General features: G+C 37.0%; 1 protein-coding gene across 1 annotated transcript in view; it reads left to right on the top strand.

Moving 5' to 3' along the window:
• Positions 1-17,783, top strand: part of GNAI1 (G protein subunit alpha i1) — an 82,147-nt gene that overhangs the window by 39,025 nt on the left and 25,339 nt on the right. Inside the window, exons 2-3 of the mRNA XM_023226679.3 lie at positions 14,082-14,124; positions 14,230-14,371. Of these exons, the coding sequence (XP_023082447.1) occupies positions 14,082-14,124; positions 14,230-14,371 (185 nt within the window). The remainder of the gene's footprint in view (positions 1-14,081; positions 14,125-14,229; positions 14,372-17,783) is intronic.

Below are 17,783 nucleotides of genomic sequence, written 5' to 3'. Positions count from 1 at the left end.
AAGTACGTTTTGGGACTCTTTATTTTATTTTGTGTATTATGTTTGCATGTTTATATATTTGTTTATATATTTAAATCTAGCCTGCGTTTAAAAAAATTGTCAGCGTAAAAGCCAGGCTCTTGGATCAAATAAAGCGAACCTGACCATGGCTTAATGAAGGCAGATGTTTATTTGTCCCATGTCACAAACATAAGTTTAAATAGTCCTGAGGTGCTCTACCCCATGTGGTCATTCGGGTATCCAAGTACTAGTAGTCAGTCATTGATTCTTCACTACTGTGCACCTATAATAAAAGAAAAAGCTAAATAAGCAAAAAGTATTATTTTCATTAAACCTGAGCTATAAATATTTATCTCTTTAATATTCCATGTGACCAAATGGGAAATACACTTACAGTACTCTTACTGTATACCAAAGCATGATGGTTGGTTATCGTGAGGGAAAGCAGATGTATGAGTGTTTGAGTTGTGAACTGAACTAGCTCTTTTCTTGGAACACCATTTTTAATTGATAGACAAACTACGGTTAGTCCAACTTGGGATTGGCAGAGTTAGCCATTCACTTCAAGGAAAATAGTTAACTCTATTTGTTGACAGCTATAAAATTTGAACTTTCAAGCCAAATAAAATTTTTAAAATAAAAATACTTAAAAACTTGTTCCTGCTACTGGGATATTGGCATCTTCAAGACTGAAATCCTTTTCTGAGGAGATTATGAGTAATTTTGAAAAGGAAATTAGAAAATACATATGTGTGTGTGTGTGTATGTGTGTGTAAAAATAATGAAATACGTCAACATTTGGTCCTGCAAAACTCAACCAATTTGCAAATCAAACGTGGGTTAAAAGATTAATTACAAGTACGAGATAGACCAATGGATTTAATGTGTAGGCATACCTTGTTTTATTGTTCTTCACTTGATTGTACTTTGCAGATACTGCCTTTTTAAAAAACAGATTGAAGGTTTGTGGCAACCCTGCATCCAGCAAGTCTGTCAACACCATTTTTCTAATGTATGTGCTCACTTTGTATCTCTGTGTCACATTTTGGTAGTTCCCTCAATATTTCAAATGTGATCTGGGATCAATGATCTTTGATGTTACTATTCTAATTGTCTTGGAGTGCCATAAACTGTGCCCATATAAGACAATTAACTTAGTTGACAAATGTGCGTATTCTCTTTCCTCCACTGGACTGGATGTTCCCTCATATCTCTACCTCTTCTTAAACCTCCCTATTTCCTGAGACACAGCAGTATTGAAATTGGGCTTAATAACCCTACAGAGTGGCTTCTAAGTGTTCAAAGGAAAGGAAGAGTCACAAGTCTCTCAGTTTAAGTCAAAAGCTAGAAATGATTAAGCTTAGTGAGGAAGGCATGTCCAAAGTTGAGATAGGCTGAATGCTAGTCCTCTTGCACCAAACGTTTAGCCAAGTTGTGAATGTAAAGGAAAAGTTCTTGAAGGAAATTAAAAGTGCTACTGCAGTGAACACATGAATGATAAGAAAGTGAAACCAGCCTTATTGCTGATAAGGAGAAAGTTTTAGCGGTCTAGATAGAAGATCAAACTAGCCACAACATTCCCTTAAGCCAAAGCCTAAGCCAGATCAAGGCCCTACCTCTCCAATTCTGTGAAGGTTGAGAGAGATGAGGAAGCTGCAGAAGAAAAGTTGGTTCACGAGCTTGAAGGAAAGAAGCCATCTCCATTAAATAAAAATGTAAGGTAAAGCAGCAAGTGGTGATGTAGAAGCTGCAGCAGGTTATCCAGAAGATCTAACTAAGGTCATTGATGAAGATGACTACAATAAACAACAGATTTTCAATGTAGGCAAAACAGCCTTCGATTTGAAGAAAGTCCCATCTAGGACATTCATAGCTAGAGAGGAAAAGTCAGTGCTTGGCTTCAAAGCTACAAAGGACAGTCTAACTCTTGTTCTGGGCTAATGCAGCTGGTGACTGTTGAAGTCAGTGCCCATTTAGCATTCTAAATATCCTAGAGCCCTTAAGAATTATACTAAATCTTGGCTGGGTGTGGTGACTCATGCCTGTAATACCAGCACTTTTGGGAGGCCAAGGTGGGCAGATCACCTGAGGTCTGGAGTTCCAGACCAGCCTGGCCAACACGGTGAAACCCCATCTCTACTAAAAATACAAAAATTAGCCAGGGGTGGTGGCGGGCACCTGTAATCCCAGCTGCTTTGGGAGACTGAGGCAGGAGAATCTCTTGAAACCAAGAGACTGAAGCTGCAGTGAGCCAAGATCACGCCACCGCATTCCAGCCTGGGCGACAAGATGGGACTCTGTCTCAAGGAAAAAAAAAAAAAATTACTGTGACTGTGCTCTGTAAATGGAAGAACAAAACCATGGATGACAGCATGTCTTTTTACAGCATGGTTTTCCTAATATCTTAAGCCCAGTGTTGAGACCTTACTGCTCATATATAAAGATTTTTTTCAATATATCAATATATTTCTGCTCATTGACAATGCACCACATTATCCAAGAGCACTGATGGAGATGTACAAGGAAATTATTGTTGTTGCTGTTGTTTTTAGAGACAAGGTCTTGCTCTGTTACCAGGATGGAGTGCTGTGGCATAGTCATAGTTTACTGCAGCCTTTAACTCCTGAGCTCAGGTGATTCTCCCTCCTTAGCCTCCCAAGTAGCTAGAACTACAAATGCCTGGCCAGTGTTTTTTATTCTTATTTTTTGTAGAGATGGGGGTCTTGTTATGTTGCCCAGGTTGGTCTTAAACTCATGGCCTCAAGCTGTTCTCCTGCCTTGGCCTCCCAAGGGAATTATAGGTGTGAGCCACTGTGCCCAGCCTAATGTTGTTTTTATGCCTTCTAATACAGCATTTGTTCTGCAGCTTATGATCAGGAAGTAATTTCAACTTTCATGTATTATTATGTAAGAAGCACATTTTGTGAGGCTATAGCTGCCATTAGATGGTGATTCCTTTAATAGATCTGAGTAAATTGAAAACCTTCTGAAAAGGATTAGTCATTCTAGATGCCATGAAAAACATTTGTGATTCATGGGAAGAGACCAGAATATTAACATTAGCAGGCATTTGAAAGAATGCCTGGGTTCATTGTAACCCTCATGGATGACTTTGAGGGGTTTGGGACTTTGCAGATGTGGTGTAAATAACAAGAGAACTAGAATTAGAAGTGGAGCCTGAAGATGTGAATGATTTTCTGCAGTCTCATGATAAACCTTTAAGGAAGGAGGAATTGCTTCTCGTAGATGAACAAAGAAAATGGTTTCTTGAGATGGAGTCTTTTCCTGGTGACGATGCTGTGAACATTGTTGAAATGACAACAAAGGATTTAGTATCTTACATAAACTTAGTTGATAAAGCAGTGGCAGGGTTTTAGAGGATTGGATCCACTTTTGAAAGAAGTTCTGCTGCTGTGGGTAAAATGTTCAAAGAGCATCACATGCTACAGAAAAATCTTTCTTGAAAGGTAAAGTCAGTCAATGCAGCAGACTTCGTTATTGTATTATTTTAAGTAATTGCCACAGCCACCTCAGCTTTCCCCAACACTCCCCCGATCAGCTGGCAGCCATTGCCATGGAGGCAGAACCCTTCTCCAGCGGAAGATGATGACTTGCTGAAGGCTCAGATGATTGTTAACATTTTTTAGCAATAAAGTATTTTTTATTAAAGTATGTACATTTTTTAGACATCATGCTATTGCACAGTTAATATAGACTATGGTAGAGTGTGAACATAATTTTTGTATGCACTGGGAAACCAAAACATTCTTATGAATTGCTTTATTGCAATATTCTCTTTACTGCAGTGGTTTTGAATAGAACCCATAATATCTCTGAGGTATGCCTGTACAAAAGTAAGAAAACTTTGTAGAAATCATTTTAGATTCTACACTGTAATAATCAAACTTTAAGAAGTTACCACTTCTCAAATTACAACATAGAATAAGACTATCCGTAATTATACTTAAAATGCTATTGAATGCTCCTCTCTTTTCTAACTAAATTATGTGAAAATGGATTTTCTTCATATATTTCAACCAAAGTGTAATGTATTACAGTATATTAAATGCAGAAGTAGATATAGAATCCAGCTGCCTTTTATTGTGCTATTTGCAGAAATGCAAAACAGTGCTACTTCTCTTACTATTTTGGGGAGGGAAGGGAAAATATAATTATTTCATTAAAATAGTGTATTCTTTTTTAATAACTAGCAACTTAATGACTGTGTTATGGTAACTAATCAAGAAAAAAGGTGACCTTTTTCTTTTTCTTCCTTAGTGGCTCTCAATCTTTAGCATGCATCAGAATCACTTGGAGGGATTGTTAAAACACAGATTACTGGACTCCTCACCTCCAGAGTTTCTTTCTGACTCAGTGAACACTGGATGGGGCCTGAGATGTCCATTTCTAATACAATCCCCAGGTGATGCAGATACTGGTATCGTTGTTTCAGAACCACTGTTCTACTTACTTCTTTGGTTTATTAGGCAACCTTGTTTTACCTGCCATTTGGGAAGGAAAAATATTAGAATTTTAAAAAGACATGTATGTAGTTCAGGTATAAAGATACCGAAAGTGTAGTATCCTTAAGTTGCCAGAAATTTGGGAATTAAAAAAATTAAGCAGAATAGTTTGTCAGGAAGTATTCAGTGTCTGAGACTTTCCCCTACATACAAGCTAACAATTTACCATACTACCATTTCATGAATGCTGTGAAAAAACAAGAAATTCCTCATTTAGAGACAAAAAATGACTTTAATAGAGCAGTTATGCCAGAGAATCAGCATTGGTGGTGATTTACCCAGTCCGTAAGGGCAGCATGAACAGTGCCAGGTGATAAGTGCATAAGCAGTGGGTTATATTATGGTAGAGGAACCCTGCCTTTAGGGATCACAATTTTTAAAAAATAAGTCAGTCTGACCTTTGTCCCAGAGGATATATTCCCTTTATTATACAGGACAGTAAACCTATTTTCTGCCACAGAGGGAGACATTATCAGTATCTTGTCTCTACAAATACCCTTGAAAAGATAGGAATAGGTAGTCCATGACTCTGCTCACAAATGTGAGAGAGGCCCATGGAGAATTGTAGCTTAGCAGAGGAAATGTTGAAAATGTTTGTATATGTTAATTATTTACCAGTCTTTAATAGGAAACAGCTTAGGAAAAACATGAGAGCAATTAGACTTGAGCTTTAGACAAAGCAGTGTATGATTTCCTGATGAAGAAAAACATCCTCCTCTTGTGTGGTTCTAAATTATTTTCATAAATGTGTATGTATAATTGTGATAGGAAGTAAAGTTTCTTACCCTTTTAGGTCTTACATGAACTGTAAAACAAAACATTCTTATAAAGTGTGTGTGTGTGTGTATATATTATATATATAAAGTGTAAATGTGAAATTAGTATGAGAAGTAATGGTATGTTAGCTACAATAAATTGCACGTGCAATTTGATTCTTTTGATTTGGCATACCTCTTTTGCAATGGGCTGTATAATATCAAATTTTCCCACATCTTTTTCTACCTAAAATTCTGTGATTTTCTTTTGTGCAGCATGCAGTGTTTATTTGGCCTTCACTTGGTACAGATGCATTGTTAACCTCCTTTGTTTTTCCCTCATTAGCTCAAGATAATTAAAGTATTACTACTTGGCACAGGGGTAAAGACTCTTTGGGTCGATGTGATAGAAAGCAACCTCATACGTGGCTCTCATAGCTGGGAAATCAAGGTGGATTTGTCTGCAGTCACTACTAGAGTGATATATTTCCTGTTTGGCCCAGGTCAGTCCGGTTGAGCTTGTGTCAGCTTTAACTCTCAAAAGTCCCTACTTGGAAGATAAATTATATGTTCTCCTGACTGTGGCTTCATGTAAAGGTTCAAATAGTACTTTCAGGCTTCTCAGGTCCTGGTCTTCATTCAGTGCTGCTCCTCTAGGTTTTGGCCCCATCGTTTAATGGCATCCTCCATCATGTGATCATTGAAAATGGCTTTTGTGGGCCAGATTTCACATCATCATTTCAGTGCTGTGATCTTTCTTGATAGCTTTCATATAAAAGGAAAGAGAAAGACTCTGGCTCTTTCCTTTGTGGGGGGGAAAAAATTACTGCATCTTAAGTGATTGTTTCATAAGTTTATATATATATATATTTATATTTATATTATATTAATTTGTAAAATACTTTGTTTGCTGGTTGGTATAAGACCTATAAGCATGAAGAATTTTATTCCCAGTGACACCACTCTCATGGGCCAGTTGGAAACACATGACACTTCTTTGACCAATTGGGTGATTGGCAGTCAAACCAGATAGAGTGGTGGATGGAAAGGTCCCTCCAGCACAACATTTGACATTTGCTTAAGTATCTTAGGGACTTATAAACACAAACTCAAATATAGACCTTGAAACTGTATGACCCCCTTCAGACATATGGTGTGATTAGAGTGACTTAGAGTTTATTTTATCACTATACAAATAACGCTGTATTAAAAATTTTCACAGAAAATTTATAGACACCTAAAAATATGCCTATGGCCTCCGGTCTTCCACCCTTCCTCATCGAGTGGGTGTGTAGATTCAAATTTTAGAAACATTTTGTCTGTCAGTTCTGTTAGCCGAATGGTCTATTTGATGGCAATCTCAGAAAAGAGCTTTCAGTGCTGCACACAATTCTTTCTTTTGTCCTGCCTTTCTAGGGTAGCTTTGTGTGTGCATTCATTCATTTTTTTAAAACCACATAAATGTATTCTTTCATGGTTCTGCAGCTAAATATTCAAAAGCAAAGTGTCAGCAGGATTGACTCCTTTGATATATAAAAGTTATATGTATTTGCAGTATACAGGGTCATGTTTTACTATATGGGTACATAAATAATTAAGTCAGACTAATTAACATATCCATCTTCTTGCATACATACCATTTTTTGTGGTGAAAACATTTAAGATCTACTCTGTTAGTAGTTTTCAGGTATACAATATGTTGTTATATTAAGTCAGACTAATTAACATATCCATCATCTTGCATACATACCATTTTTTGTGGTGAAAACATTTAAGATCTACTCTGTTAGTAGTTTTCAGGTATACAATATGTTGTTATTAACTGTTGTCACCATGATGTGCAGTGGATCTCTACAACTTATTCATCCTAACTAAAACTTTGTACCCTTTGACCCACATCTCCCTCCCTCCCTCCCCTTCAGTTCCCCCAGCTAATCCTCCTGGTAATCACAGTTCTATGCTGTTTCTATGAGTCTGACGTTTTTAGATTCTACATGTACTGTATAAGTTAGATTATGTGGTATTTGTCCAGGTTTATCCATACTATCACAAATGACAGGATTTCCTTTTTAAAGCTGAATAATATTTCATTGTGTATATATACACAACATTTTCTTTATCCGTTCATCCATTGACAGATAATTTAGATTGATTGCATAAGTTGGCTATTGTGAATAATGCTGCAGTGAACATATCAGTATACTGATTTCATTTCCTTTTTGTGCATACATTGTTGCTCATTATAATAGTATGATATGTATCTCAGAAGTGAATGGCTCAGGGAATAGTTTTATATGGAGTGAAGATTGGGGAAAGTGGGTCATTTTGAAGCTCTAGATTTTGGATTTTCATGTTTACAGTCATTATTAAATTTTTCTTATATCCCAGAATGTCAGATGTCTCCCATATATGTGTAAATATTTATTTAAATATAAGTTCAGAGCTTCTTAGAACTAAATGGAAAAGATTTTAGATAATTACCTCTGTTGGGGAATGATAATTAAAAACAAAACCTTCTCCCAACCCGGAAATCCCTTTTACAAAAATAGCAGAGATAGAAAATATTTTCATTATTAAATATGTGTTAAACTAGATTGTGATGTATGTCTGCTAAGAGATTGGAAAGACAAAAGACCCTCGCCCTTTTATACATTACAGCCTATTCAACCCATTACATGCATGTTCACATGATAAACAGTAAGTCCTCAAGTAAGAGGACTTCAAAGCACCTTTGTCACACATAACTTACCCTACCTTTACTATGGTCATTGGGATGACCATCATGTTAGCTAATTGGCCTTATTCATAGGAGAAGAAGAAACTTCTATCTTTAGGACAGAAGTTAATTTTGCATCATGGAGCAAGGTGCCCAGGAAGTCAAGTTCCTACCCTGCCACAGAAACTGGGAAGTAGGGATACTATCTCCCTTAATATTTGCATTTCAAAGAGATGGCTCCCAGGTCCTTGAGAAATACATTCCTGAGTCATAAAGCTTGCAAAAGACCTATTTAGTTTTCAAAAGAATATATTATATATATTTCAAAGAGAGAGAAAAGTATTTCCAATTATAATTTTTCTGAAGTAAATGCTCTTAAGAAAAAGGGAGGGAAATGTTTTTCCTTTCAACAGGGAGGATTGAACGTTTTATTTTTTATTTGTGTTTGCCCTTGCACCCCTACTTTATCTGCTTCTATCTTAAACATAAGGACCTTGATCTTGTTAATCTTACAGTAGCATTATAATAAAGAGAAGGGATTTTAAATGCATTTGTAATTTAGTTTTATTTCATTTTCAACTAAATTATAGTTTAGTTTTATTCGATGTTAACATTTTAAATCAGTAATTCAACATAAAAATTAGGATTTCTTAAAAGGAGAGTAGTGGTATAAGGACTTCAGCATAAGATAACTTGGCTAAATCCCTGTGTTGTAGCTGAACAGCCTGTGATGTTGAACACCCTCCATCCTTGAAGCCAGGAAATAAATGTTATAAATGTGACCCTAAGCAGAAAGTAGACCAAAGGATTTTTTCTTTGAAAGAAAAAAATATATATACTTGTTTTCTGAGGTTAGAAGTGTTTTTTTGTTTTGTTTTAAACTTTACCAGCAGATAAAACTAAAATTTCCTATGCTACCCCCAACCAAATCAGAGGCAGACACTGTTTGGCTATCATATTGATAGCGATAAATTATATAACCCTGTTAAAGGAATTAGAATCTAGCAAAGAGTTACCTTATATCTTGATTTGTTTTTATTTTTTCTCCCTTCCTCCACCATCTTGACTTGATGCCTTTCCCTTTCCTGGATCCTACCGGTAGGCTGCGGTATGTTTGAGACCCCAAAGTGCCCGTGAGTTCTCTCCCCACTGTTACTATGGTGGTGCTCTTTTGCCCTCAGTGCAGTCTTATTTGCTGGACTCCATATTTGCTCTCAGAGATGCAGTTTTTCGTTAGCCGCTTCCTCCTTAAAGAAGACCAGTGGGCGGAGGGGGAGGACTTCTCTGTGTGCCTGTTACCAGTAGAGAATCCAGTGCATCTGCAGCAACCTCAGTTCTTGCCTCCTCAGAAGAAAGAATTCATCCGAGGGGCACAAGGTAGGAGAGACCCAGACAAGTTTTAGAGGAGTGAAAATTTATTAAAAAGCTTTAGGGCAGGAACAAAAGGAAGGAATGTGTACCTGGAAGAGGGCCTGGCTGGTGACTCGAATGGTTAGTGTGCAGTTTGACCTTTTGACTTGGGGTTTTATCCATTGGCATACTTCTAGGGTCTTGTTTCTCGTCTCCCCTGATTCTTCCCTTGGGGTGGGCTGTTCACATGCACAGTAGCCTGCTAGCGCTTGGGAGAGGAGCCTGGCAGTGTGTTTACGGGAATTGTGCCCATGCTTACTTGAGGCTTTCTTCCCTTACCAGTCTAGCGTTCCTAGAGGAAGGTCATATACCAGTTAAACTCCACCATTTTGCCTCTTATAGTGCATGCTTGAGCTCACTCACCCATTTCTCCGGATCTTACTGGGAAGCTGCTGTTCGCCAGTTGCAGGTTTCTTTCTGTCTATATGGAGACTGCCTTTCCCTTTTACTGGCTGTGACCAATTACTATTTTAGAGAAACATTTGACAATATCCTGTCCATCACCTGATGGTCGCCTGACATTCCTGGATAGGTGGAGCCCTCTCCTGCCCTGCTCATGCCTGACTAGCTACCTGCAGTAACGTCACAACTTTGGCTTTATCGCCACTGGCCTACAATAACCATAGCACACACATTCTCAGCCCTCTGGGAGTCACATTCTCCCCTCTAAACTCTCATTCACTCCACAGTGATTATCTTATTGATAGTTCCTGTGTGGGCCACTTAGTCACCTTGACCAGCCAGGTTTTGTGACTGCAAATGGTCACACACTTTGATCTTTCTTGACTGACACATGTTACATATTTCTCTTTTCTTCTGAAGCTGCTCTTGGTAGATGGGAGCACTTTTCATCCCACCCTGGATTTCAGTGAAAAGTAACAGCAACTTGGCTGAGTACTACTGGAAAAAATTTACCCCCCAACCCCATTTTTTTCCTTACAATATTACTTCCTGCTGAAGCCATGTTCATAGGGCTAACACTTATTCTGGACAGAAATACAGTTATAATTAAGCATTAGTCAGTCTGTGCTTGGACCCACTTCCTTGTAACTGAAAGTCACTTAACAGGATACTGACCATTTGCATCTCCATTGTTCCCTGAATTCCAATTTAACAGCTGAGGCCACCCAGTTTAAAGGCCACCCAGTTTAAAGACCCTCACAGAAGAACTGAATCAGCCTAAGAATAGTTTCTTCATCTCCCTGTCCTATGACTTTACCCTGCTTTCATCGACCACTCAATCTGTACACTTCAGCCGACTCCCAAACCCTTAAAAACTCTAGCCCCAAACTCCTCAGGCAGATGGATTTGCGGTTTCCTCTGTCTGTTCAGTGGCCCTACTATGATTAAACTTCTTTCTCTGCTGCAGCCCAGGGTCTCAGCACATTAACTTGGCATGCACATCAGGCAACGATGTGCAGCGTTAACACTCCCAGCCTCCCGGAAGTGACTGTGCTGCCTGAGATTTGTAGAGAACAACTATTTACTCTTTCCTCTATACTATATGGAGAAAATACCAGTGTTCAGAATGTTGAAACCCTAACCACGTGACATTTGTACTTTTCCTGTTAGGAGACTCTGTGTGGAAGTGAGAGTTGAAAACTAATTATGTAAATTACTAAGCTTTGAAACATTTTTGCAAAATTTCTGCCTGTAGATATCTATTCCACAAAGAGTATTTTGTGACTAGTAAAGAAAGTACAAATCCAGTTAATAAGACTCCCATCCCATCCCCATTCTTTTTTTTTTTTTTTTTTTTTTTTTTTGAGATGGAGTCTCGCTCTGTTGCCCAGTCTGGAGTGAGTGCAGTGGCATGATCTCGGCTCACTGCAAGCTCCCCTTCCTGGGTTCATGCAACTCTTCTGCCTCAGCCTCTGGAGTAGCTGGGACTATAGGCACCTGCCACCACACCCAGTTAATTTTTGTATTTTTAGTAGAGACGGGGTTTTACCATATTGGCCAGGCTGGTCTCGAACTCCTGTCCTCGTCATCTGCACGCCTCAGCCTCCCAAAGTGCTGGGATTATAGGCATGAACCACCACTCCCGCCCCCCTACTCTTTAATGTTAAACAGATTTCAGGATTTTTTGAACCACAAGTCATTGACTGGATGTACAATGCAAAGTAAGCTAAGGGTTCCATGTTCCCATTTATTTGAAGAGATAAAAAGTGAATTAGAATGTAGAGATAATGTCTAATAGCAGGAAAAATTTTTTTTTTCTTAAGGTTTAAACATTCTCATTTGTACATACATAAACTCAGATGAATCACCAGGGTGGCAAGACCAGTTCAACTGGAAACAAACTTATTCTTTACTATTTCTGATTTTCTTCCTTTCATGGGTCTCAAAACTCACGAGCTTGTGTCATTTGAACCTTTCTCTGGGCTTTTGAGTTGTTTCACTAACAAAATAGACCATAGGTGGCTATTCATCAAAGTTGGCTATATCTGTGGAATCGCCACCCCTGTGTATGAATCCTGGGATCTAGAGTGTCCCATCATCATAGCATGGTAGCCGCTGACTCACTCACAGTACTCTAGAAATGCAGACTGGTTTCTTAAAGACAGCCCCACTGGAAACTGCCTAGGTTGTATTACTTGTGTGGACCCCCAGGATTAGAGAAATGTGTGAGCCAGAATGCCTGCCATTGTGCTTTTCATAGAGCCAAGCACACTGTTGTTGATTAATAAATAATGGGTTGTTTATCTTGGACTTGTTTTTATTGGCAGATGCCCTGAAAGATTCAAAGGCTGTCTGTAAATGAAGAATGCTTTTATTGTTTATTTAATGCCTGCTTTTCTATTCAGTGTGAGGGTATTTTGGGAAAATTTCTTAAATATCAAACAGCAAGTAAAATTTAGGGAGTTTTATCCTCAGATATTCAAATAGGCTGTTTAACTATAACCTCTTTTCAGATGTTTCTGATGAGTTGGGTGTGTGTGCTTGTGTGTGTGTGTGTCTGGAGAAGAAAAGAGGTAAAGGGAGAGATGAGGCCCAGAAGTTGACCGTCAATTGTATCAGTCATAAATAGCTTAAATAAATTCAGGTACGTTTCTGGTTGGTTGATTTTGTGTATAGCACAAGCCAGCTTCTGAAAATTCAAATACAAACAAGTGCAAAGTGAGAGGCAGCAGGAATCACATGCAGAATGGGTAAGGAGAGGCTGACAAAGGAAATAAGTTTGATGGTTAATAAAGAATCACCAGGGTGGCAAGACCAGAGCAAATTGCATTTTGGCAGGGGAAACAGTGTTTGAAGATGTGTGGCATGAGCAGCAGTGGGTGTTCTGGATCTGTAAGTTGTTCAGTAATGCTGAACATAAAACTGTAGGAATGGCCCAGGGAAAATGGGAATATGGAGCCTATAATGGAATGAAAATGTAGTGAAAATCCTGGGCCCTGTCTCTCAAACAGTCATAAATTCCTCCAGGATATTGTGGTATTGGCCAAAGAGTGTGTGAAACCAAATGATGGACTTGTCATATCTTCCATGTCTTGTGTCCTTGGCTCAGATGTTCTCAATACCCAGCAATCAAGGGAGGGGAGCCTGACAAATAATTGATCTAATTTGGTATAAAGATAGCAGCTGTTGTAAAGTGGAAAGGGTATTTAAGAAGGGCTTGATTTTGTAAACTGTCATTTCCTTAGTAGTATTTTCATGTTAGGATAGCATAGCCCTAGGAACTCAAATCTTGAGGAGGCCCTGCATATATAGAGAGTGAAGGAGAGTTTTGAGAATGGCTTCTGGCCTTATGACTTGCATGACACTGAAGATGAAAAAATGCTTTTTATTTTATTTTATTTTTGTCCAGCACAACATTCAATCCTCAGGGCTAGCATATCATCTTGGTTCTGTATTACATTTTTAATAATGGTGATTGAACACATATTGCATGAGACATAGCTGTTTGAATATCTGATACTTTAGAATAGTTCTTCATGTGGCTTCTTGGTGCCACTGCTGCCTATTTCACAAGAGCCATGGGTTAAAATTAAGATAATTGGTCAAGCAGTTAAAACATCTTCCAGTGGGGAGCAGAGTCTTAAATAAAACTAATTTATACAGGTTTTATTTAACTTAGAAAAGACTGAATTTTTTAATGCTTTAGAGAATACACACAACAGTAGAAGCATGTTTTATTCATTTGAGTTTCTTGACTTTATGAAATAATAGGTAGAGCAGACTTATTTCCCAGAACTTTTCTGTGTGTTTGGAAACCGATGAAGCTCATTTTATTTATTCGTTTTAAAATAAATTTTATTTTGTATATTAAATGCATACAACCTGATGTTACAAAATATATGTATCAAAATGGTTACTATATTGAGACAGATGAACATACACATCATTTCATGCAGTTACCTGTTTGTCTCCTGTGGCTAGAACAGCTGTCATCTACTCATTTAGCAAAATCCTGAGACCATACAGTATTATTACTCTACAACTACAGTTCTCATGTTGTATGTTAGATCTTTATACTTATTAATCCTACATATTTGCTGCCTTGTATCTCATTTTAGTATAAAACAAAATTCAGCTCTTAAGAGGTAGACATGCAGAGAGAAGACTGGGTGTGTGTGTGTTGGGAGTTGAATATACTTATTCAACTCCCAACATAAAGTGATTATAAAGTGATTATGATGAAGTTAGAAACCTTTTATTTATGGTTTTTTTTAGGTGCTGGTGAATCTGGTAAAAGTACAATTGTGAAGCAGATGAAGTAAGTAGATTTAAACATTAAATTTGCTGTTTATGTTTAAGTAAGTGTACCCTTCCACCAAAGGAAGTAAATGTGTTGTTTTTTTTCCCCCTTTTGTCTCATTAGAATTATCCATGAAGCTGGTTATTCAGAAGAGGAGTGTAAACAGTACAAAGCAGTCGTCTACAGTAACACCATCCAGTCGATTATTGCTATCATTAGGGCCATGGGGAGGTTGAAGATAGACTTTGGTGACTCAGCCCGGGCGGTAAGTTATTAAATTTGTTGGAGCCGACCTGATGAGTAAAAAGAATAACTTGTGTGCTAATACCATACTATGTTATTACACAGGCTTGTCAACTATCAGGACCATTTTATAAAAGGAATCAAAAGATTAGAAGTGAGTGAAATGAGTCAGGAGCATTAGAAGTGAGTGAAATAAGAACATACAGGATTGTGTAATCTCTCCTTTATGCTTTCCTTTTCCATTAGATGATTTGGACAACTGAATAATCATCACGGTGCTTTCTGTATAGCATGCTGTATTGGGTACCCCTGTATTACCATAATAACTTTTAGTACTGAGTAAACTGCTTACCCTGGCCCTCTTCAAAATCTGTTTCTGTAATTTGGAATACTGAAGTGATATAGTTATTTGTATTCATGCCTAGACTGAAAAGCAGTCTAATCTCAAATAGTGAAAACAGTATAAAAGTTTGCTTATCTTTGGAATAGGAAAATATCGGCTATTAAAAACCATGTATCAAAATTTGAGAGCTAAAAGAGATTTTTGGAGACGGGCTAGTTCCAGTTCTTTATTTTGCCAAGAAAGAAACTAGCACCCAGGAAATTACATGGTACAGAGATTGCCATACAGCTTGTGGTAACCAAGGCACTATGCCTATGCCTCCTCATTTGCCCCAGTAACTTGTTTCAGTTGGATTGGAAGCAGCCCAGATCCAATCCATAAAGCACCTTTTTTTTTTCTTTTGTTCTCTCATCTTCTGTATATTATTATATTATTTTTACTAGTATTTATTTTTATGGTTTCTTTATATTTCTGTGTGTTCAGTATACATGCTGTCTCCCTACTAATACCATGACGATTTTGTGTGTAGAGACTATACATTTTTCTTTCTGTCTTAGTATCGGCTAGATGTTATTTTTTAAACATGTAGGCTCAATTCATGCTTAATAGGGAAGAAAAATGAAAGCAACATTAGGGAATACACACTGGAAAACTCTGTAAAATCTAGTTTTTCAAATGTTACTTTAAAAATTCTCATACAAGTTACTGAGCCATATTAATTTACTGTTTTTTAAACGTTTTTAAAAAGGTTAGTATCATAAATTAAAATTTTCAAGTAGATTTCAATATCATTTTAAATAATTTATACATTTATCATTTATTCAGCAAACTTTTTGACTCAAAAGTATTTGTTGAATGAGTAAACGATAAATTCATAAATTAGAGTGATTCCAAGCAATAAATATTCTGGAGAAGATCAAATCTTACTTCAGAAAAGACATTTTAAAAGAACATTATTATTGAAAATAATGTTGAAATCTACTTGGAAATGCTAATTAAACTAAGCCGTTTTAATCTTTGTTTAAAAGACTCTACAGTAGAGAACCATGCTTAGATTAAGAAAAAGAATTAAAACCTTACACCAATTCCAATTATAAACTTTTAATTTAAACCTTTTACCAAATTCACATATATGACATTCTGCATTTGGATCTTTTATGTGCTTCTGAAAGAAAAAAACATTGTAGCCTCCATTTTAGGAGATCATGAAGGGTCAATACAAACAGCTTTTCATGAGTTCTTTTTATTTTTAAGTTTTTCTCTCAAGGAATGTTGTCGTTTTCTCTTTCTTTTTTTAAACATAACTTGGGCTTGATTTCAAGACTGGAAATAACTACTCTCAAGCTCTATTTTTTTAAACCTGTTTTCTGATGCTTTGGAATGTTATGTGGGCCTGCTTTGCTCATCTTTGTTTCACTGTTGCTGGTTTGACCCACTCTTTTTAGACTCTCTGTAGCGATACTTCAATAACTGTCTTCTTCCTGCCTTCAGACTGTTAATTCTGTTTGCTTTCTCCATCATCATTAACTCATTCACACAGATGCCTCATGTCCTCCCATTGCTTCTCATTGGTCTACTCCATGTTTTGTGTTGCCTGTCTTTACATAAGCTTTCAAAACTACTGGGCTTTTGCAGTTGTGCTGAGAAATACAAAGATGAATTAAACATGGCCTGGACACAAGGAAGGGGAATTGAAGCTGAGTGTTAAAACATGAATAAGAGTTTTCTAGACAAAAATGGAAAAAACATTCTAGGAATAAGAAACAGTACATTGTTATTATTATATCTATTATTATTATTATTATTATTATTATTATTATTATTATTATTATTATTTTTTGAGACAGAGTCTCGCTCTGTAGCCCAGGCTGGAGTACAGTGGTACAGTCTCAGCTCACTGCAACCTCCACTTCCCGAGTTCAAGCAGTTCTCATGCCTCAGCCTCCCAAGTAGCTGGGACCATGGATGTGTGCCACCACACCTGGCTAATTTTTGTATTTTCATAAAGATAGGGTTTCACTGTGTTGGCCAGGCTGGTCTTGAGCTCTTGGCCTCAAGTAGTCCACCCACCTCGGCCTCCCCAAGTACTGGGATTACAGGCGTGAGCCACTGCACCCAGCCACAAACAGTATATTCAAAAGAAGTCTGAATATATTTCTGTTTCTGAAAGTATTAACCCTGATTTGAAGGATAACCAGATACTGAATTTTGATAGGTACCACAGGTTTGCTTTCGGAAGAAAAGCAACATAAATAATCTGTTTTAGTAACCATTCGTCAATGTCTGTTTTACCATAGTCTTACCAACTTAGGTGTTATCAGTGTTTCAATTTTTAACATCTGATAAATGCGAAATACTGTCTTTTTCTAGTTTTTTTCTGATTTTTAATGAATTTGAGAATTATTTTGAAACATTTTTTTGTTTGTATTCTGTGAAATCCTTAGTTTTTACTCATTTCTGTTCAATTATCTTTTCACATTGATTCTGTTTAAGTATTAAGGATATTAACCCTTCCTTGCATATTGCAAACACTTTTGCCTAGCATATTTCTTTTCGTTTTTGAAATAGTACATTACAAAACTGTTAAGATTTTTAGTCGATTCTCACTTCTGTGTTTTGTTTCTTATTATAATGGCATTCTTCACCTTATAATTTTTTTAATTCTCTTATTTTTTAGGAATGTAGTTTTACTTTTTATTTTTATCTCTTTATCTCTTCACACAGCTTTAAAGTTGTGTTTGTTGCTAGTTAGGATCTAAGTATATTTTATCATATCTTTTGCCTAACAGTCATTTATTAAATATTAAATAATCAGTCTATTCTGTCTGTTCCTCAGTGACTTGAAATTGCTACCCTTAGCATTAAATTGAGTGTGTTTCTGGACTCCAGTTTTTCTTTCTATTGATGTATTATTTTTCCCCACATCTGTCACGCACTAAGCTATTCACCCTCCCTAAGCTTGTTTCCTTATAGTACAAGGGAAAGAATGATAACATCTATGTTGTGGGGTTGTGAGGAATAATGACATTATGAATGTCATTATGTCATAATAATGACATTATGAATGTCATTATGTCATAATAATGACATT

Source organism: Piliocolobus tephrosceles, chromosome 8 (assembly GCF_002776525.5).
Source record: "Piliocolobus tephrosceles isolate RC106 chromosome 8, ASM277652v3, whole genome shotgun sequence".
Taxonomy (NCBI): domain Eukaryota; kingdom Metazoa; phylum Chordata; class Mammalia; order Primates; family Cercopithecidae; genus Piliocolobus; species Piliocolobus tephrosceles.
This window is presented reverse-complemented; position numbering and strand designations above follow the sequence as displayed.